The sequence below is a fragment of the Thamnophis sirtalis genome, unplaced genomic scaffold, assembly GCF_051295495.1.
Source record: "Thamnophis sirtalis isolate CommonGarterSnake01/CBP01778 unplaced genomic scaffold, rThaSir2_p1.2 scaffold_2, whole genome shotgun sequence".
NCBI classification, from domain to species: Eukaryota; Metazoa; Chordata; class Lepidosauria; order Squamata; family Natricidae; genus Thamnophis; species Thamnophis sirtalis.
Window position 1 is genome coordinate 129,152,116 of NW_028261382.1, and position 23,980 is coordinate 129,176,095.

General features: G+C 35.0%; 1 protein-coding gene and 1 long non-coding RNA gene across 6 annotated transcripts in view; one reads left to right on the forward strand and one right to left on the reverse strand.

Annotated features, from left to right (window-relative positions):
• Positions 1-437: 437 nt before the first annotated feature.
• Positions 438-2,983, forward strand: LOC148049157 (uncharacterized). The gene is made up of 2 exons (XR_015695611.1): positions 438-1,434; positions 2,396-2,983. It is a non-coding gene; the product is annotated as an uncharacterized LOC148049157 (long non-coding RNA).
• A 2,243-nt stretch (positions 2,984-5,226) lies between these two features.
• RALYL (RALY RNA binding protein like) overlaps positions 5,227-23,980 on the reverse strand; it is a 220,267-nt gene continuing 201,513 nt past the window's right edge. For all 5 annotated transcript variants that reach the window (XM_014056218.2, XM_014056216.2, XM_014056220.2 and 2 more), the window contains 5 exons: positions 20,851-20,898; positions 19,302-19,465; positions 18,981-19,094; positions 16,866-17,038; positions 5,227-5,685 (listed from right to left, as the gene is read on the reverse strand). In XM_014056218.2, the coding sequence (XP_013911693.1) occupies positions 5,668-5,685; positions 16,866-17,038; positions 18,981-19,094; positions 19,302-19,465; positions 20,851-20,898 (517 nt within the window). In that variant the 3' untranslated portion in view covers positions 5,227-5,667. The remainder of the gene's footprint in view (positions 5,686-16,865; positions 17,039-18,980; positions 19,095-19,301; positions 19,466-20,850; positions 20,899-23,980) is intronic.

The window sequence follows — 23,980 nt, forward strand, 5'->3', positions numbered from 1 at the left end:
TTCTTTTATGCAGACCACTACATAAGCATGAAAAACTTAAAGTTCCCCACATAAGCCAGGGATCAACGTTGCAGTGTCCATATAAAACTTAGTATAGATAAATTATTTTAGGTTTTAAAAGTTATGTAATTAAAATATATTTAGTGATCTGGAATAACAAACAATGATCAAATATCACAAGATTGTATTGTTACCAACTGAAAATTTGTAAAGAAATAAAAATGTTTAACATTAAAAAAAAAAAAATTCCCTCAGCAAGATGCAATATTAACCCACTTTCACATCTCTGGACCAGGGGAGTTTTTTAAGACGACAAGTTTGGATCCCTTAGTTAGCACAGTATGTAAATCTAACCATTTTTTTTAAAAAAACCAGTCTCTTCCACTGAAATATTACATTGGATATTTTATTGCTCCATTACTGAAATAGCACTCAGAATAGCACCAAATGGCATCACGGGCTGCTCTATGATACTGTGCTAGGTCAATTTTTTTTTACTAATGTCAAAATTTGCTATATGAAACAAAGCAAATAATACACAATTCTTTATATTGTGAAAATAACTCCACAAATATGTCCTCCACTTCTGCTCCAACTAAGGGATAGCAACTATAAACTGTACATTTCAATGTTTTTTTTGTTTCACTTTGGCATTAGAATGATTCATTCTGCCTGGGTGAATTGCGTTTTTTAAAAAATTGCTGTTCAAGAGCTGGTGAACTTTCCATCTGACAGAACTATTGGATAGAATTTTCTTGTCAAAACTATCCATGTGCAATTACATGGGTACTTTTCTTCCAACTCATTTCTTCTAAAGTTATTGATCTGCTGCTCTTACACACCGTGTTAGAAATCCAGGGTCACCGAAACTGAAACTCCTAATAAATTTGCCCACAAGATCAGAATCAAACTGGTGACAAGAGAGGTGTGCCACTTTTCTGCATGGTGGACTTTGTACTTAAAAAGTCCATGAAATTTTGACATAAATGTACAGATTATCCGAGGAAGAAACAGACGGCTAGTCTAGAAAGTAACTCATGCTTGAAATCAGTGTAACTAATTTTATCAAGTTTGCTTTCAAAACCTATCATAGATTTCCAAAACCTTTTATCTCCGAAATGTTTCCTTAAATAACAATGTTTACTGGACCTACCATCTTCTTGATATGGTATATCGATTATAAGATTCATTCATTTGGAACATCTATATCTATATATTTGTTTCTTATGCAGAACATGAAAAATATGTAATCAATTTGAAGCCTTATATCAAAGTGAGAAATTATTGCTACTAATCAGGGCACCAGTGCAGTATTTTGGCCTCAGAGCTCTGAAGTCTGCTACCGGTTCGTTTTGTACGCGCATGTGTGCCAAATGTGCGCTTTGCGTGTATGCACACAACAGGCGCTGAGAAGCCTTTTCTGATTCTGCAAAGGTAAGTAGAACAGCAAGGGGGGGAGGGAACAGCTGTTCCACACAATTTAGATTTGCTAGAAAGCAGGATTTCCTGCTTTTTAGCAAATTTAAATTGCGCGACAGCTGATTGTTGGAACTTTTTAAAAAAACCGTTTTTAGCATTTTTTTTTTTTTTTTACTAACTGTTGGGGTGAACCGGTAGCAATTCACCCCTGCCTCAGAGGCTAAAAGATATTTTGGAGCTATCAGATCAGGAGACATTTAGTATCTCTCTGAAATTTATAAAAGCAGCTGTGATTTTCCTGGGATTTCATAATTCTAGCAGAATTTGGCTATAATTTAGGATTATTACAGCTCTTGCCTCTTAACTAATAAAACCTTTTAAACTGTTTTAATTATCTAACAGAACAGCCTTATCAGCATTATTAGAGAATGCTGCTTTCTCAAGAGAGTTATCAGGATAGTTTTCTTATATATTCAGTTTCCTGAGTAGAGCAACCAGGACCACATTTTCTTCCCTTTTATTTTCAAAAATTCGCATCATGCTTAAAGAAACATTTTATATAGACGCTCGTATTCAAAAACACCTGTTTTCATTTAACTTCAGTTACGTGGTATTGTTTAGAGAGCACATTCTCAGAATTTGTGACATGAAGAGTCAATCTTATTTGAAATTTTAATGGTTTATAGTGCTGAATTTTTTTTAGTATCGCCTTATATCTGTGGTTGTGACTATTTTTTTTAACTTGCTGAATTAATACAGCCCATTGAAAGATGTGTTGAGATGTCCTGCCTATGAATTACTTTCAATATTGCTGACATTAAAGGGTCTATCATGATAAATGATTATCAGAAAAGGTGTTTTCTAACTTAAATAGCGCCTCAAATATTAGCACAGATCTGCAGTCACTGTTCAACTGATTTACAGCCTGGAGATAATTCAACCATTTTGATAATTAGCACTATTTTTCCCTCAACAGCTTCAGAAACAATTGATGGAAACTAAGCAAGGAAAGAAGCAACCTGGAAATAAGGTGAAAGTTCCTAACAATAGTAACAATTAACTAGTGGAATAGTTTGTCTTCAGAAGTTTTAGGGACTTCATCACGGGAGGTTTTTAAGAAAAGACTGAACAGTCACCTATCTGAAATGGTACAGGGTCTCCTGTTTCAGCAGGAGGTTGGAATAGAAGACTCCAAGATCTCTTCCAGCTCTATTCTTATTTTCTTGACAATCTTATTAATTGAAACAATAGCATAAATTTAAAAATGTTTACTTTGGAATAAAGTAATGAGTTTACACATTATGTATATTGGATGTCAGACTGATTTTTTGGGGACCCCCGTTAATTTCCACTAGTATTTTTTTATAGAGGAACTACTGAAGAGAATTAGTCCATCAGAGGAAAATATTTATTTACAGGAATGTAAAATTTATGTTACAGCATTTGAAACAAAATTGTGTTGAATGTTGACACAAAACCAATATGTTCAGAAGATGAATGCAAATAACCATTCTATGATTGAAAACCTCCATGGCTTTTAAAAATGGATGTAGAGTTCCTTTATGGAGGTGTCATGTTTTGGATTTAATTTAAACAAATTGTTCTGGAATTGGTAGGAGCTGAAACTATTTCCTTTCTGAAACTCATTAAAGCAGCTGTTTGTGTTGCCTTGTGTTCTGAAAAACTCCTTCCAAAATTGTATTGTTCAATCCTATATTTTACTTAATATTTAAGTATTTAATAATACTTTCCAGGTCTTAAGATTTCTTTTTCTCATTTTATAGAATTGTTCTAAACCAAAATATAACACAATTTAATGTGTATGTTTTTTTTTAAAAAAAAAGGGGGGGGGAATATCCCTATCACAATAGAATCAACATTCCATCTCTTTTTCTGGATTCATTCGACTTGCATGCAAGAATATTTGGCAAAGGGATGCAGAAAGAAACCCTGCACATTCTCTTCCTTCTCTTGGTACTTTTATAACCACTGCATGGAGTGAGAAAAAATAATTTATACAGAAAATAGATCACTTTTATGGAAAGATTGTAATAATGCAACAGACAGAAGATCAGGGTGAAGGAGCTCTTAATTCAAGTAAAACATGTGTTCTGCCTACAGAAAATTCCAGCTTGAATCTCTGGCATCTGAACTAATGCTTAGATTTAGCAGATGGCAGTCTCACATTTTATTTGCAGGTTTAACTGAGCAACAGGCTGTTCCTTTCCCATAGTCTTTAATCTGGTGATACAATGGTGCATTTAGAGATGCTTTACAGATAAAAGTAAAGGTTCTCCTTGCACATGTTATAATTGTTCCTGGCTCTAGGGGGCGGTGCTCATCTCAGTTGCAAAGCCAAAGAGCCAGCGCTGTGCGAAGACATGGTCATGGTCTGTGGTCATGTGGCTGGCATGACTAAATGCCAAAGGCGCATTGATTGGTATTATCTTCCCACTAAAGGTGGTTCCTATTTTTCCACTTGCATTTAACATGCTTTTGAACTGCTGGGTTGGCAGAAGCTGGGACAAGTAACGGGAGTTCACTCCGTTACGCAGTGCTAGGGATTTGAACCACTGAACTGCCAACCTTTCTGATCAACAAACTCAGCGTCTTAGCCACTGGGCCACCATGTCACTCGCTTTACAGATAGTATACTGAATATTCCTTCCTGAATCCTTATGTATGGACATTGTAAGAGTCACATTCGAGCATTGTAAACTCTATAATGCCCAACTGAGGCACTGTACAATTGACATCTAGAGCTGGATAATTCATGAATTGTAAGTGTAAAATGATATAGCAATGAATTCATGAAAGCTGCATTTCCAAAAATGAAGACTGAAGAAATGTTTGTGAAAATACTAAGCAATACATTGAAGCCTTTGAAGGTTTGGGGAAAGATCATAAATCCACTCAGTAAACACTTACACAATGAAACATCTTCTATTTAACTACCAATGTAGACATGATTGAAGTTTTGATTGTTCCTTTGGGCCCTATTTGGTAATGGTGTCCTATTAATTAAGTTGGCAAACTACCTTTATCCTACCCTTATCCAGATTAATGTGAATTATGATCATAGAAACAATCTAGTTTTAAGTCTCGTTCTCTAAGCAAGACTGAAAAAATCAGAACTATGACATTAACACTTTTTGTATGTTACTGAGAAGAGAGAGATGATGTTTCTATGATAAGTCACACACATACAGTATATATGTAATATATACTGTAGAGTATGTGATATGGTTATACCAGGGCTCCCCAAATTTGGCAATTTTAAGATTTGTGGACTTCAACTCCCATAATTCTCCAGCCAGCGAAGACCTCTGGTCTATGTAGTATGATGCACTCCCCTTATTTTGCAATTCAACTCCAGAGAAACCAATGAATCTAGCTACCTGTCTGGCTAAAATAGGTTAAATCTAGAGTCTCCAGTCTCCTGAGTGAAGAACAAAAGAAAAAAAAAAGATAGGCATCAAACATGACAACTTTACAACATGGCAACACTCATAAAAGTATTAAGAGATTTTTGAACCACACTGATCTATAGTTTATCCAAAATGTGCTTATCTGAAGCTAAGAGTAGCAACATAGAGGTTGGGGCATATTGACATTAATAATAGTTTTCTACTGATATCACAGGATACTGTGTACAGAATATATTCAAATTATATCCATTTTAGTGTAACGATGCACTGAAAATCTTCAAAGACAAATATTGGTTTGTTCTTTTCTAAAACCCACTAATGTGTGTATTTGCCTTTAAACAGGATTAAGAAATAATTAAAATATATACTGGCTCATAAAATTTTGATGATCTCATCATTATGCTGTAAACATTTAAGTGCAATATCACTTGACTGTAAATATGATGAACATAAAACATGCTAATCATAAAAATAGCTTTTACAAATATACATTTGTATACAGTATTTCTTTTGCTTTAAATATGTCCTTCATATTATCATACAGGTCATTGGCTATCTGACATCAAAATAAAAAAAATACCAATGATTAGCCAGGAGAAACACATTTACAGTCTAAACCATAAAAATATGACAATCGCATAGTTTTAAACATATGTTTTAAAATTTTGAATGGTGGTCTCCATTTCCAAAAGTAAATTCAGTTCTTCATACAAATTGAGTCAAAGATGTTACGAGCTGACAAGAAACTAGTTTAAATTTTCACGTAGGGAAGTCTATGAATTATCTTCTCAGCTTCCAAAGTGTTGTGTAAGGGTCCAATTCATTTGATCTGTAGAAACTATAACACAAAATATAGTTGTGTTTTAAAACATTTTGAAGAATAGATAATAACATGTAATTAATAGGATAATTTGTATTTTATAGAAAGCAATTGATTTGGATCAGTTTTGTAGAATGATAAATATTAATCTTTTCACCAATTCAAATTTAGTCACCCAAATTGATATGACACGTGCAAGAACCTACAGTTCTCTAATCTTCAGCACTGACTACCTAACTAAGTGCTCTTAATGAGGCAAAAGTAATTTGGAAGTTTCTTATTCTTATTCCAAGTTAAAAGTAAATAAAAAAATTACCCATTTTCCTAATTTGGTTCATCCACACAATGGCACTAAATGTGGGTAAAAAACACTTGACCATTAATTATTAATGATGATGTACTTTAAGTTTGACAGCTATACAAAAATTTTCTGCTTCTCAAGTAATGTACTACCGGTGTATGAAGAACAAAATGAAGTGCTGAAATTAGGTTCCAGTGAAATAATGGAACAGACTGATCAAGTAATCTTCAAGGGTAGTGATAGGATTATAAAATTAGAGGCATTAACATATTCCACATATTGTATAAAGGTCAACAAGTCTGTAGAGCTACTATTATACAATTCCTATTAATAAGGTAACTTTGAAAACTCTTATCTGCAAGCTCTTCCTATTATTTGCAGTACCAAATTGACCGAATAGCTTAGAAGAGGTCTATTTTGTCCTCCTTTGGTTTCTCTCCTGCATCAGAAGCACCCTGAAGATTGAATAGCTGTGTTGCTCTTTTAGGAATAAAAGCTCACCTTGCAGAGTTTTTGTTTTGTTTTTATTTGTTTTCTTGCTTGTCTTTTTCCATTATATAAAAGTCAAAAGCCAAATATTACTGAAGATACTATGTTCCCTGAAAATAAGACAGGGTCTTATATTTTTTACCCCCAAAATAAGCGCTTGGCCTTATTTTCGGGGTGGTCTTATTATTTTTGAGGTGCAGGAGACAGCGAATGTGATCACCTCATGGCGGCTTGTGTGTTGCAATATTTTCCGGGAGGGCTTATTTTCCAGGGAGGTCTTATTTGCAGGGAAACACAGTATATTCTTAGCTCATTATAAATGCTAAAATGCTTCCATATAATTAAGAGCATTATCTATCTATCTATCTATCTATCTATCTATCTATCTATCTATCTATCTATCATCTATCTATCTATCTATCTATCTATCTATCTATCTATCTATCTATCTATCACCTACCTACCTACCTACCTACCTACCTACCTACCTACCTACCTACCTACCGCTGTATGTGTGTTTGTGTGTGTGTGTGTGTACCAGGATAACTCTGGAACTCCTTGAGCAATTTCAACCAAACTTGGTACACAGATGACTTACTCTTTGGAAACAAATATTGTGGGGATAAGATACCCCTAACAGTACTCCACAAGTGGGCTCCCTCTGGTAAGAGAGAAAAATCCAACATTAGAAATTACGTTTGGTCCGGATATTTCCCCCCTATAAATAAATACCTGGGTAACGGGTATTTATAGTGTTATGTTCCAGCGTTCATGTTGCATACATACAGAGATTGTTTGTTTGGTGAAAAACTTTTATCTCTAAGAAACTATGTGATAACCAGCACTAAATGACAATGATACAAAGGTAATCAAATCCAAGTCATTTCTAACCAAGTTAACACCTTCACACACACACACACACACACACACAATTACCCTACCCAGCCCCACCTACAACTCCACCCAGATAACATCCACCCACCATCACCAATCACCATGACCCACACCCTCAGCCACACCCCCACTCAGTGTCATCACAGCCTCTTTCCTGGTTAGCCGCATCTGAGCAAAAGAGTTACATCAGAGTAGGCAGAGTAGAAGAGCCACATGCAGAAACAGGCTCAATCGAAATCAGAGAGGCAACATCAACATGGCAGCGTGAGTGGCGTGTAAGCATGGCCAAGCGGGCATGGTGATGGACAGGTTCCCCCTAGATGGCAGCCTGAGGGCTGACATATAGTACTATAAAATATACAGTAATCTATATTTTTTTTTAAAAAAACACCTTGCTTTGCTGTTGCTTAAGAACAAGAGATGGGCACCGGCAATCTCAATAACTAGCAGAAAGGACATAAATATATTTGTAACATTCTCAGGTTTATTTTAATGAAATGGAAACGAAGTTCATACCAGAAGTTCGCAAAGAGTTAGCAACGTAAGTTGATAATGCCATTATTACCAACATTCTCAATCTAAAGGTCTCTTAATATATTCATACTAAGACTCCTAGCAAAATCAATGATACAAATGATAGAAGCAGCACTTTAATACATCTGGAGGCACCGAGATTGGACAAACCTACGTTATTAGACTTATGCTTAGATTTCATCACTGTATGCCAGTCTCCAACTTTTCTGGTAAAAAAAGAATTGCTTTACTGGCCCCTGAAACCTAACCAGGAGTTTTTGGTAATCCACGTCCTGGATTTTGCTTGCAATTTTTATGCAAAACATGAACTACCCTATTTTTTTATACAGGAAAAGCTGCTCTTGAGTGAAAAGTTAAGCATTCATATGAGAACAGAAAGATTTTACAATAGATTCACTATATTCTTTAAAAAAAATAGAGGGAATTTGAACATGAGAGGAGAGCAATTAAGTCTAGCACCATGCCTAAGACTTTTTTTCCAGAGTAATGGACAGCTGAAACAAATGACTTGAAAATTCATTTGTCAGTTCATTTATACATAATGGAGCAGTAATCTAGTTGAGCGCAATGCTAGCTATATTAAGCACAGAAAGTCTGATGTTCACTTTTTGTAACATAATTTTTTAAGAGTTATAGTTTATTATAAATACAATACTTTTAGAAAGTCTGACACCACAATACTTTCCAAATGGTCAAAAGCTTATTTTAAAAAATTGAATATTGATATTTATCTATTGATATTTATCTAGAAAAGTTTGAATTATTCTAACAATAGACCACACCTGGATAGTATACCTGGATTTAGTTCACAGTTGAACACATTTTTAGAACAATGCACAAAGAAAACCACTCAACCTTTATAGTTCTATAAATTGTGTATAGCAATTGCATTTTTTCTGCACCTACCATACAATTCTGGGAAAAGATATGCTCGCTCTATCTATCTATCTATCTATCTATCTATCTATCTATCTATCTATCTATCTATCTATCTATCCATCCATCCATCCATCCATCCATCCATCCATCCATCCATCCATCTCTTATCTTCTATCAAAAGCCTGCATAAAAACATTTTCATGAAATGAATTAGTTACAAAAAGTATTTGTTAAAAAACTGCATATATTAAGAAGAATTGCTAACATTGGAGCAATGTGCACAATAAAAATAATCTGAAATTTTTGAAATAATTCTCAGTTTGAAAAACATTTATTCTATTGCAAACTAGAAAAAATACTTCTGATATATTTGTGAAAACAATAATTAAAAAGCTTGGAAAAAACTGGATTTCCATTATATTTAGACATTAATCTGACTGAATTCAGTAGATATTACTCCTAGATAGGTAGCATTTCACCTTTGTTGTATTATTTTTTTCAAAATTCGGGTAGGGGCGGGTTCCGGCAGGCAAAACTGCCGGTTTGCTCATGTGCACGCATGCTCAGTCCAATTAAAATTAGTCTACACATGCACAGAAGCAAAAAACAAGATGGTGGCACCAGGTGTTGGATTCAGTGTGAATCCTATTGATACATCTATTGTTCTCAAATTCCTCATACATGCCTAATATTGTGTGATCACAAGCTTCTGCCAGCCTAAAGACTTTTGAATAGTTATATGGTAAAGATTTCTTTGGAACTGAACTATCTTTGCACAGTTATGTGAGAACAAGTATATTTTTTCACCTTTCAAAAAGACTAATTATAGAATACAATTCAAAATTAGCTAAACCTAATTATTCTTATTTGTAATAGACATAGTTGAATAGTAACTGATAATGATAGTAATGTATATAATGTGGAGTTGATATGATAAATAATAATTGGATATGAGAAGGGAAGGTTGTAAATATTTTTGGACCATATACAAAGGTTATTAATCACAATAATTATCACTATTAAAAAATAAAATAAAACTATATACAGTTAAATGTTAATTAATATGGGGAAAATGTTACGATATACGATATAATTACATAAAGAAAGGAGAATGATAATAAACTATACATGGAAGATGGAATTTTTGGTATTAAATATTATGGATGTTTAGCTAAAACAGGATATGAGGATTTGATGTTAATAGAGGATTTTACAAACAAGTAAATGAAATGCTAGCATGTGGTTATGGATTAAATCTTTGGCATAGTTAAGAATGAAAGATGTTTAAATAACTGTAGTCAACTAAAAGTGGAGGTATAATGATGTCAATATGGTAAACATTTGAGTTAAGATATTTGAATTAATATGAATTAATGGAAGAGATGCACCAAAACATGTTGTAACCAGCTGATATACTTTTTTATAATATATACCCGTGTTTTTTTTCTTTTTTCTTTTCTTTTTCCTTTTCTTTTCCCCTGCCTTGTTTTTTGTTTTTTTGTCTTTTTTGTGTTTTGATTTTTTCTTTTCCCACTGGTGTGGGCATGTGTTGTTTATGTAACAAAATAAAAAAAATAAATTAAAAAAAGGACTAATTATAAACTTTTCCTCACATATGTTATTTTTATTTGTTTTTTTTAACCATGGAACACACAATCCTGCAACAGGAGCCTGAAATTGCAACATCAAAAATTCTCTCCCAAGCTTTCAATGTTTACTTCATCATTAAAAGGTACTATCAAGAGTGCTGGAAATGTAGTTTTAGCCAGCCAGTGAAACACATTGAATCTAAAATGGAAGAATTAGTGTGAACTACATTTTTCATCTTATAAGGTTCTCTGTAGTATTTGTATATAAGCTCATAATAAACATTTCACCAGGCATTGATGTAACTCATAATTATTGTAATAATACATGAATATTACATTAATCATTTCAATATGATTGTGGTTCTGACTGAAAATATCCTAATGTCAAAGAATTCATCAGATGTCCTTTTTATATTACAAAAAGGCATCAATTATCTGCAGTGACTAATCCTCAGGCATAGCCTTTGAAAAGAAAATTCATGATAGACAGAACCATAATCATACCTAATAAGAATTATTATTACTGTATTAATAATCATTAGTTGCTATCATTCCAAAGAATAAATTTAAAAATCTTAAAAATGTTTTGTTGACATCATTTTTATTTATTAAAAAAATATAAAACAGCATTTTAGAAAGTGCTACTATTATAGTTGAATACTGCACTGCCTTCTAAGTTGTGTTCCTGTTGGTTTATCTAGGAGATATTCTTGCCCTCTCTAGTCACAAAGGCAAACTCCTGAATTCCATTAAGTATTTATCTAACTTTATTCCATTTGCTTCGTTCCATTATTTTGCTCAGGGCAAGATAGAAACTCGAGGAATGTTTGTTTTTGGGTAATTTAGGCTAAAGGAAGACTAATAATCAGCAGCAAGACATCATGGAAGAAAGTTCTGTTTTTGGAGAGCAAGGCAAAACTAAGGAATTGCATTATATAATCTAAATTGTTCAAATTAGCTTAGAAACATTTTCTAAGAAATAACTTCTGTTACAGAAACCTTTAACTTTTCCATGTTTTTTTGAATTTTGTAGGGCATAATGCAATCTGCAATATTAATATAATGCTGTTAAGAACCTGACATTTGATCTTTAAATGCTTTGTGACTCCAATCTGAAGTAGCCCCAAGCCTCTGTGCTCTGAAGAGGTCAACTAAACAGACATCCAATATGCTGGGAGCTCATTGTGATTGTCCAAATCTTTTGAAGGAAGGTGCTTTGCAATGTTCCGGAAGGCACAGGGCATATAAAGCAGTCACCTCTTTTCTCTGGTTCACCCAGCTGCTTTGCAAGCTCTACTTTTTGATTCGGCTTGCAAGAAAAGTGAACCTACACAGATGAGAGGCAGCTAAGAGCAGTTGTTTCCAAATAAGCCACAGCAATTTTGAAAAAAATACAGCTGCTTTACTCATTCAAAGAAAAGTGCTTTGTAAGGTTTCCCATGCACTGCAAAAAAAGAACTTGCATATGAGCTTTATTATCACCATGAATATGCCTTATTCCTAAATGTCTTCTGATACGTTACTGACCCAAAGTGTGTGTGTCTCTATAATGACACTATCTTCTTGAAGTAGCTAGATAAGAGGAATCTCAGAGTGTCTTACTGAAATTATACTTATGACTACTGAATTTTGAAACATCTGTTTTAGTATCCAAGGGTTTTAGAAGGTCTCCGAGTTATATATTAAAAAAAATAGCTCTGTTTATTTTTTACAAACTGCATATTCCAGATGTGTTGGGATTCAATTTCCCAGCCAGTAGGCAGTTAAAATTAAGATACATTTGGACAATGTCAAGCTATGAACAGAACAGTGGTGGATTGCAGGCGGTATACCCCGGAACAAATGTACCGGTTCCTGCCGGGAGCACCAAGTACCGTTCCAGTATGGTGCTCCAGAAGGGCCACCCACCTGCCCGAGCTCCTTACCTATATTTGAGCTCTTTAGCGCTTTCACGCACGGAGCGTACAGCACCTGTGTGATGCTCCGCCGAGCAGCTGGAGCATCGCAGAGGCATCACAGAGGCGTTACGGAGGTAAGGATGCATGTGTGTGCTGCGTGCATGTGCTGTGTGCATGCATGTGGGGGACGCCAGACACCATTGCACTGTACCGGTTGCACCGGGATCCGGAACCCACCACTGGAACAGAACTACCACTACACAATACTGATTCCATTCCCTAGTGAAAGGGATGGAAACAGGAGTGAAAAAAGTCCCTCCTGAGAGAAAGAAAGAGATTAACCTTGTTATAGAGACAACAAATATATGCCTCTGTTAAAAAAAGTACAGAGGAGATATGTGTTGGAGACAGAGAGCACATCGATTGAAATGTTTTTTAATTAAATAATGAAAAGAAAATAATTCTAAGGAAAGATAGATAGCTTCCTTTTTAAACAATATTAAATACTTGGGTTCCACCACAAATCCGCGAAGCCCTTATCCGCGGAGACATAAGCGCGAAGACTAATGCGTGCCGTTCTAAGCGCTAAAGAAAAACGTGACCCTACCGCGATGACATAATCGCGGAGGGCAAATTTGCGCATTCCCAAGCACTCAGTACCCTAAACCTAACCCTAAACTTAACGCTAAACCTAATGCTAAACCTAACGCTAAACCTAACCCTAACCCTAAAACAAACCCCTAAACCTAATCCTAACCCTTACCTTAATTGAAGTCGGCTTTCTGCCGCGGTGCCGTTTTAAAGCGCCCTTCTGTTGCCGCGCTGTTGTCGCGGCGGTGATGACGTGCGGTGATGACGTCGCGGCTTTAGTGCCGCGATTTTATCACCGCGATTTTGACGAGCGCGGTTTTGTCGTGCCACAAATACTTGCACGGCAATCTCTTTTCATATAGTTTTCATATAATTAGCCCTCTTATTTTGTAAGTATAGGAACAGAAATCTTTTCAGGCAGTGCAATATTTTGCTGCAGCAAAGAAGCCCAGCTCTCTTACTTAAAAATAATAATAAATCAGATACTGAAAAATGGAGATGATCATGTTGTTTTCATCCCTTTCTGGGGAGTGACATTAGTATTGCACTGGTGTCAGTTCAAATCTTTCTCCCTCCAGCATTTTTGTGTGTGCTTACGACTATGTACTAGATAGAGTGGAGTGAGAAGGGAAATATCTTTATATTTTAATTCAGAATGGCTGCAAGATAAAAGAAATAACAACAAGGCCACACATTTTCTTCAAGGTTAGCTTCAAAAACATAGGGACACTTGAAATTTGAAATCACAGTAGCCTATATACTTTTAAGTGTTAAATCAAACATTACATTCATTTCAAATTTAATCCACCATCTTCAGGAAATAATCTGTGGTACATTCCAGCTGGCTATATAAAGCTTTTTAACAGCTGTCAGTCAAACACATTAATTGAAAGCTAATTCAATCATGATCCAGAACAGCTATGCCCAAGCAGATATGTCTATTGCTTTGCATTAATAACTTGACAAAAGAAGTCATTATGCTTTAATTTGCCAAATCTAAAATATGCAATTGAAATGCTTTCAAGCTAGTTTCAGTAGGGGAGATATGATGGATATTAAATTTGCTATTAACGTTACTGCAAGCATTGAGATAATAATATCCATAAAATATTGCCTCTCTCTAACAAGTCATCAAAGAGAGTGCAGGGCAAAGAAAAAGGCATTATTGGTGTAGGAGACAATAATAGTGATGCAAATAGCAGCAGTCCCTTGCTGCAGATTCTGTCATTGATAGCTAAATGGGAGCAGAAGGTACATCCATCCTCCACACTATCTTCACATTTTGCAGGGCAATTTGAACTCAAAGGTTCTTTCACAATTGCAGGAGATTGACATGGCACCCCTGGAAAAAATTATCTTGACAAAACCGCTTCGTGTCGTTGTTTGTATCTGTTCAGCCAATCTTTTTCCATGCAACAATTTGCTCCTGAAAAACTCTTTAAAGAGAATCTTTTTTGCTTTCTTTTCAGAAACACGTTAACAATGCATAGGCATAGTGCACATCATAGGTTACAAAATCTGATGACTCTTGCGTTTTACTTCTCCTACAGCTATAAAATAGTTCCAGCTATTCATGGAGGTAAGAGATGACCTTGCTGAACTCTTTCATGCTGCTGATTTTTGCTGTCAGCGATAATTCACAAGAGAAAAGGAACATAGCCCCAGCCTTATTCAGAAGCCATATCACTGCTATTCCACAAGGCTAATTGTAGTTCTGCCTATGATAGCCTTATACGTTTCAAATGCACAAATGAGGAACAGATTCCACCACCTCCTTCTGTGCTTTGGTGTCTTCTTAATTATTGCCACTACGTATTGATGTGCCACTAAATCACATTATCAATAACAAGATTGCTTAGGACAGGTGTGAAATGCTCCACTGTTTAGTTTTTTGTCCAGCTCACTCTATTAATTTCTCTCATTGGCCCACGCCAGCATTTGGCACCTCCATACCTGTGATCATTATTTAGAAGGCAAGATCAGTGTGATAGAAAAGTATCACCCCTTTATCACTTCCTTTTGGCCAACTTGCTTTATTCTCTTGTTAAACAGGTTTGCAAATTTGAAGTTTCATAAAACGACTTTGTTGGAGAAGACAGTTTAAAGAAAAAAAATGTAGACATTTGATCAGAAATAATAAGTATGATATGACTAAACACATTATTCTCAAACATACATTCTCCCAAAACTCCCAAATCTCTATATGTAATTTTCCTTTATTCCCAGATGCTGATTACATTGCAGGCCTTCTTTGGCCATCAATAAGAGCTGAGCCAATACAATTTGAGCAATGTGTGTTGGATTTGGCTGAATCTAAATTTTGAGTAGGGGCAAATCTGTAGTTTAATGAGGCAAAGCAGGAACTTCAGGAAATGGCATAAAATCAGACCTCATTGCTTTGTGAATGATTCAGGGTGCTGAAGATAACAAACTACCAAATACTGAGGTAGAATGAGAAGGTGGGAGGGGAATTCAATTATTTGTAACCACAAATCTTTCTTCTACTTAAAAACACTTTATGGTGAGCTCTATACTCATCCCTCTTTTGTTGAAGATAGACAGATGGCTCAGAATTCCTCTGAGCATTTTAGATAAGAAATATGTGATTGCAATGAATATATTTTGAAAGTTAATTTAAATTTTGAGAGGTTCACCAAATTTATTCTATCATTATTTTTTAAAAGTAATTTTCAGTTTTGACAACACATCTTGAGAGTATATTGTATACATAAGTATCAGCGGACAAATGTACATTTAATTTTCCACATTTTTCAGATTTGTCACTAATAATAATATTTTAAGTTAATATGCTTCTAACTCCCAGTGTCTCTGGGTGATTTATGCTAGTTTTGGACAGTTTTGGAATAAGAATCTTATAACTTAGCTCCTCAGTTCAAGAGATATTATTGACCTCACTGAAATCCTGGCTATTTGAATGGCTGTTTGCACAGGGATCAAATCCAATGCTAACTTTTATTTTGCAGGACACATACAATATATAAAATATGTTTTTATGGTTACTTGTGTAAACTTCTCCTGTGGGATAATCTCAGTTAAAAAATAAATTTTGGTGTAAACTACATCTGATACAAGGTTACTTTGGATCAACTTACATCTAAGGAAGCCATTTTAATATCACAAAGAATTTAAAAATTAGTTTGATTTATCCCAAATTACTTACTGGCATTATAGTCAACTTAAGCACTTGTTATTTGATTTATAAAGTAGAGATGCAATTGGTGGGTTAGGTTAAAGATTTTAGAAGAATTATCCATACAGTGACCTTTTTTTGAAGGAAGGTGATATTATTTACTTAACCTTTGGAATAATGCTTGAAAACCCTATACTGGTAAGCAATAAAGAATTGCATTAAAGGTATAAAATTCATTTCCTATTATTTTAAAATGGAGATTATAAAGCAACAAAAAAGTGTTTTTATTTATTGTGGATATACCAGAGAATGGTTATAATCACTCTACTACTGTAGATTAAATTGGAAGATATTTGTATTTATTAAACTTGTATGCCGCCCTATTCCCGGGGGGACTCAGGGCGGCGAACAAACACATGGGGAGGGGGCAATACAAAAACGAACAAGACAAAAACAGAAAAAAGACAGATTAAAAAACTACCCAACAATCGCAGCAATTCAAGTGGGGCTGGGAACTCATCAGCCCCAGGCCTGCCGGAACAGCCAGGTCTTAACGGCTTTGCGGAAAGCCTGAAGGGTGGTGAGGGTCCGAATCTCCACGGGGAGATTGTTCCAGAGGGCCGGAGCAGCCACAGAAAAGGCCCTCCCCCGGGGGGTCGACAGTCGACATTGGCTAGCTGATGGAATCCGGAGGAGGCCTAATCTGTGGGATCTGATTGGTCGAAGGGAGGTAATTGGCAGAAGGCGGTCTCTCAAGATGGAACATGGTAGCCACCTCTTGTTATTCTGTTTCCCCTTTTCCCCAATTTTAACTGTTTATAGGATGAAAAACATTATTTCTTTACTGTACTAGGACACTTGTAATTTCTTACCAGCTCATTACTACCATCCTCATCAAAATCTTCCTCTATCCCATCTGTCATTTCTTCTCCATCCCCATCCAGCCCTCCTTCAATAGGCTCTTCTGTAGAGTTGTCCGCATTCTCTGATATGCATTCTTCTTGGATCAACTCTACACAGTCTTCTATTTGTTTCTTTTGGACTTCTGCAATATACAAATTACCATATAATTCCACTTGCATGGCATTATCACATTTATGTCAGAATATCATAATAAAGGACTAATCATATAATTAATAGCATATTTATCAATCAAACCACAAAGTTAATTAACTTTTAGACATTAATTTAATAGAAGGGAGTAGACTATATGTTAGTATAGAGGTCCCTTCTCTATCATCTGGAGACAATGAAAGTTGAGATAATGTGGATAAACAGTTTATATTAATATGAACAGTGATAACAGAGAACCAGAGATGAGTTTTGGAGAAAAAAAATGTATAATATTCTGATTAAATCTAGTCCAAGGGAAAACAATTCTGTTAACTGCCATGAGTAAATGTTTGGGAAGAAAATAAAAGAGTGCAAAAAAAAAAAAAAGATATTGAGCAATTTATTGTCCTAAGAATAAGAATGGTGACTACAGAGTAACTTCTTAGAAAAGGTCTATTTTAAATATGCTCTATAAGCATGGGCTTAAGAGGGATGCGATGGCTCAGTGGCTAAGACGCTGAGCTTGTCAATCAGAAAGGTCACCAGTTCGGCAGTTTGAATCCCTAGGGTCGCGTAACGGAGTGAATCATTACTTGTCCCAGCTTCTGTCAGTCTAGCAATTTGAAAACAGAAAAAATGCAAGTAGAAAAATAGGGATCATTTTTGGTAGAAAGGTAACAGCGTTCCGTGTTCCTTTGGCATTTAGTCGTGCTGGCCACATGACCACAGAGACGTCTTCAGACAGCGCTGGCTCTTCAGCTTTGAAACGAAGATGCGCACTGCCCCCTAGAATCAGGAATGACTAGCACAACACCTGTTGCCATTGCTAATAGTGGCATTGATTTTTTAAGAGATACTGTTACAGATTTCATTAAAGGATGCATAAAGGTATCTTATTTAGTTCTAATTGTGAACTGTTTCACTTTTAGATATTGCTTTCATTCCTTTTCTATTTCCATTTTATTTTATTTTATACTGTTGAATTATTTAGCCAATTTGTTCCCATCTTTTAATTCCACTGGACAACAGAACATTTTTTGCACTGTCTTGCAAACAGTCCCATAGAGATTAATCCAAATATGTACAAGACATTGTATGGTGTTTTTTGTTTTTTTTTGGTAAAGAGGGAATCACATTAACATTACATCTAGCTAGATATGAACTCCAGTGAATCAAGGTTTAATCTCAAATAAGCAGAAGAAACAGCCAAATGTTTTGAAGAAACTCTACTAATCGACTGGTCTCTCATGAAATCAATTGACTCAATCTCAAACTCATGAATCAGTTTAAATATTGTCTCTTCTATTCAGAAAAACACTTAAAAAAGCAGTTTCCTATGATGCAGATTATAAATACATCCAATCTGGTCGGTTGCCAGGACCAGAGGTTTAGTCTTCCAAGCTGGAGTCTTTAGACTTGTGCTGGAGCCCAACCTTAGGGAACTTCTTTCTCACCAAAACATTCTCATTCTGGAACATTCTGGTGAGAGAGAAGTCCCCTAAGAAGGGCCCCAACACGAGTCTGAAGACTCTGGCTTGGAAGACTAAACTTCTGGTCCTGGCACCCAACCCAGATTGGATGTACTGTATATATAATCTGCGTCACAGTAAAACTGTGATTTTATTGTTGCTTCTTTCTCACCAGAGAGAGTTTCAAAATAAATTGCCTTTTGAATTTAATTTTAACTGGTGGATCGTGATAGAATGTTCAAGGTTTTCTTCTATTTTTAGGTTTACACCTAACTCTAAAATTGAAGAAAACTTAAATGCCTTAATTTAAACTCAAAGTTTTAAAACTTAAGACACTTTAATTTAAACACCTCAAAATATTCACTGGTACCTATCTCCAACCTCAAATGACAATATAATTGATTTTACAGTGGATTGATTCATGTTTTAATGAGTTACTAAGAGTTATAGGCAATTTTCTTCTACCTGATTGAGCTTTCTGCTGCTTTTCAATCTTCTCCAGTCTCCCTAGCAAAGAATCAATTTTTGTTTTGATCTGCGTTAATTCCTTCTTGATTGTCTGCAATTCATCTGATTTCACTGAAAGTGAAAAAAGAATAGAACAGCAATAATAAAATGGTATATTATTATTATTATTTTTAGGAGGAACACATCTTCTGTTAACTAAATAATATACTGCTAATAAAACAAACATTTTGGGAGGGTGGATAGTCACCTACACATGTAATTACCCTTGGTTATTTTTAAAACCAAAGAAGTTAGTTCACAATGTATGCATGAACTCACATTTTGATCCTGATGAAGAAGCTCCACTTGATGTAGACCTTGATGTTCCTTTCATGGAGAAGACTCCTTTTCCTCTGCGAGTTGCTGTGACTGTTACTCGTGGGCGTTTCAATGGAATCACAGCACGAGGTGGGGCAGGAACCCGGCTGTGGTAATCAAATAACCTTAAGAGAAATAGAAACAGAGGCTTCGGAATGTTGAATTGTAATTTTATGTTAGATACATTTTCCATACTAAATTCTGCTCTTTCTCATTAGAAAACTGACCTCCAATATCTCAAAAGGTTTAATTAGAGTTAAATTATATTTCAAGAATTCATCAATAAGCGTATTTATATTTCATTACAGTCAGTATGTTCTCTATATAATTTTATTTCAACCAACTAATTATGAAAATATAAAAAGCAATTCCACTTTCCCTTGCAGATGTGTTTGGTTTATAATTTGCAGTACTCTCAGACATCATGACCTTCCATAATATCTATACATATAAAGAATACAAAACTAAGCTGATCTTATCTTCACAAATAAACAGAAGTACTTCTAACTCACAAAGAGAATGATTAAGAACTTCAAGTATTTTGGAGAACGATAAAAGTCTTTATCTAAATGTCTTTCCTTGATAGAGGAAATATCTTTCCTTGGTACAGTTTCATTAACTTCTAATCAAATTTTAACTGTTTATAGGATGAAAAACATTATTTCCACTGATATCATACTACCAATTTCAAATCATACTGGTTTTAAACATATGGTTGTCATTAGATAAACCTGCATAATTCTGTGCATACTTTCCTGGAACAAGTTAGAATTGTTTATGGGTAAATATGCTCCCAAATGATCTACATATATATGATAAATCAACAGGAAATGCCAATACAGAAATACTGTATTTCTGATTTGTAGTTTATGTGTTTGAAAATTTTACCTAAGCCTGGCTTGTCTTTTTCCATAATGGTGTTAATATTCTGTACTAATATTTATATGCACACAGACTTCCCAGCACAACTACCAGCGAAGTTCTGTAGCTTGAAGAGCTAAAGAGCTCAAAGCTCTTTTCATGGCTAGGAGAGCTTGGCTGAGTGAAAACCTTGTCCAAAAGATAAAACAACAACAACAGCTGACAGCTTATTAAATTGAGAAAAAATGTTTTACATATAAGTAACTAACTATAACTATTTAATTTATTTAAGGATATTTAAACTTAACTGTAATTAAGACTATTAAAAATGTACATCAACATATATATTGAAACAAGTTTATCCTTTCATCTAAAGCAAGGGTGTCCAAACTTGGAAACTTTAAGACATGTGGACTTCAACTCCCAGAATTCCCCAGCCAACTATTGAAGACCACAAGCCTTAAAGTTCCCAAGTTTGGACACCCCTGATCTAAAGGATCTATCTAAAATGTCTTTCCCATAGACCCAGTTCAAATCTCTCACAACTCCTGATGATTTCCTGAGAAAATTAATGCTCTCTTCCCAATCTCTTATAATAAATAAAAAATGCAGTTCATACATGCAAAGGCAGGAACAAAAGTACACATACCGATTGTAGAAATCATCTCTGTAATAATCATAATCAAAGACATAACCCCTGCAAGAAGAGCAAATAAAAGTCCCATGAAGAGATGAGGCAAATTATATTAGTTAATAATAATTTGCAAGGTATGAATCACAATAAGAATTTATATCTCAGTTTGGTCTTATGGTTAAGGCACCAGGCTAGAACCAGGAGTCTATGAGTTCCAATCCCATCTCAGGCATGAAAGCTTTGTGGGTGACTTGGGGCCAGTCACTCGCTTTAAACTCACCTGACCTCACACGTGGGGAAAATACAAGAAGGAAAGGAATATTATATATGTTTGCCACCTTGACATAATTATTAAAAAAATAATAAAGGCAGGAGGAAAAAAGAACTACTGTATTTTTTGGAGAATAAGACGCACCCTTTTCCCTCAAAAAAGAGGCTGAAAATCTGGGTGTGTCTTATACACTGAATACAGGATTCACTCCGCCCATTTTGCAAATATGCAAAGCCTTTAGGAGGCTTCCAGAGTGTTCCTGGGGGCTGGGGAGGGCAAAAATGAGCAAAAAACAGGCTGGTTTTTGCCCCCCAGCCCCCAAGAGCACTCTATAAGCCTCCTAAAGGCTATGTATGCCCTTTTGGGGGGCAAAAAACAGGCCTGTTTTCGCGAAAAACGGGCAGTTTTGGAGAGGTCTGCAGAGTGCAAAAACTTTTTTAAAAAAAATCCTCTTCAAAATCTTGGTGTGTCTTATACACCAGTGCATCTTCTACTCCAAAAAATATGGTAATTTTTAAAACAAAAATAAAAGTAATAACCTAAACTTTGTTTATATGTAGTTCTAAAACCTGTTGGCATAATCTTAATTGTATGAAATGGTATATCATAGGACAACAATTTTTGAAGCAAAAATTGGTTCATATGGTCTAATATATAGAATATGTCCAAAATCTGAGAACCAGACTCCTAAGAAAATGACATTTTGGAAAGATGTGGTTATGGTCACGTGAGCTTCATTTTTAATATTTTTAATGTTTCATGACTGAGTCCCAGCCCTCTTTTTTCTTTACCTTCTGCTAGACAGAATCCAATAATAAATTCAAATAGAGTTGTAAAAATTAAATTTAAGTTAAGGTGCATGGCTATTGTAAGCTTAAGTTGTATCAACCCCCCTCCCCTCCACGAAAATAACTTTTGTGACTCATACAGAAATATTTGCCTCGATTATCTCCCTCACCTACCACATTTAAAAAGATGTTCTTGAAAGTCTGCCAAATATCAGGAAAAGGTTTCAGAAATTAACCCGAGCTACAGTGGGGAGCAGAGATCAGGTCACTTTCCTTAATATGAATATCTAGGCATCAAATAATTCTTTACTTTTATACCAAATGAAAATATTTATTATGTGATCTTGATATATATATATATGCCAAATGGTAAACATATGAATGACAAAAACAAGTTAATAGTATAAACTTCCAAAATGAAACATTTTCTTTTATTTTGAAAAATTCTGTTGAATCACTCACATCCCCTCTTCTCTCTTTCTATGGTAATGAAAATAGAAAATAAGAAAAATAAAGGAGTAAATGAAAACGTAAAGTTGAAAACTGAAGATAGTAATTTTTCTGAATCATAATAGATAGTGACTGTCCCATTGGCATAATATGATGCATTATTTGCCTAATTCACATCCATATGCAATTTACAGTCTATGTTATTATATATAATACGAGACACATGGAACCTTCTTATTTCTTATGGAGAGATTACTGTATTGAATTCCTTTAATTTAAAAATGTTGAGTTCCTCAGACTATCGCTATGTGGAATTGTCCTGTTTATTTGTAGACAGACTTCACAGAAGGAACATCTACAGCAAATGTTGCTAAAATGATGTATAGCTGGCGACATCAGCATACAAATGCCATAATTGTATGCTTACAACTGACATCAGATACAAGTATGTAAGTCACATACTTGTGATATAGATTTTGTCTTTTGTCTCCCAAGCCCTACAGATGTTTAATTTCAAACAAATGGGCTGAAATTGTTTAATTTCAAACAAATGGGTTACTGAATTTTATGACTTGGTTGGATTAAATTTTTTTTTTCTGATTTGCCCAACTAGTGCTATTTTTTATAATATGGAATAATATTTTTTTAAAGACATTTGTGAAAAGACGAGTGGAAGCTTCCTTGTACACACAAAAAAAGTTACTTAGAATAAGTTTGCTTTAATGCACATACAGTAAGTTCACAAATATAATGACAATATTTTCTATTTTCTATAGTACCAGAAAATGGTATTTATCCCACATCATCCACAGCAGTCATCTCTTTTTAGCTAATTTTCCTGTCCTAAACTCTGGCAACCTTAAAATCATAAAATGAGAAATAGTGTAAGCATAGGCGAACAAGGATGGGAAAAAAGTTCTAATACACCAGCAACTGGCTAACATGAGTCTTTTCTCCTATTATTACTATAAAGCAAGGTAATATAATAATATAAAGTCTCCTTTAGGTTGGGCTCAGCTCTGGTGACAGAAACACATCCATGCACCAAGGTGCTTTGTCACTGCCTTCTTCTAGGATGTTTTCTGTCTTCCTAGTCTAACCTATACTCTTGGATTTCCATCCAAATGTTAACTAGTCCTGACATGTTGACCAGTGCATGGCCCAAACTTCTTTTGTTGCACTAGGATGACAGGTTTCTCTCCATTATCAATAAATACACAAAACTGCCTTTAGCTCTATAATTTAGCAGATCCTATTTATATTTTACTGAACTCTTTTGAATTATTTTTCTTAGCTGTAAAAAACAGATAGTGGAGTTGGGAGATATAAGCAAGTTAGAGATTTTGCTGGTGTAGCAACTTCCTATTACTTAGGTAGCTCCTTTCCTGAGCTTTTCAACTTTGAACTGGGCCAAGTGGTAACTCCCATCTCAGTATGTTGGTGGATTTCTACCCTCATAACTTTAGGTTGGGGAGAAGACAGTTGGCATGGAGCTGCAATGGAGGAAAGGAGAAATGCAACAAATGAATTCCAATACTGTGCTATCAGTCTTCCTTTTATATAGTACAACTTTTCTTTTCTGTCTTTCCCTGTGTCATTTCCAGTCCCTTCTCAATCTGGATAGTCCCCAATTTCC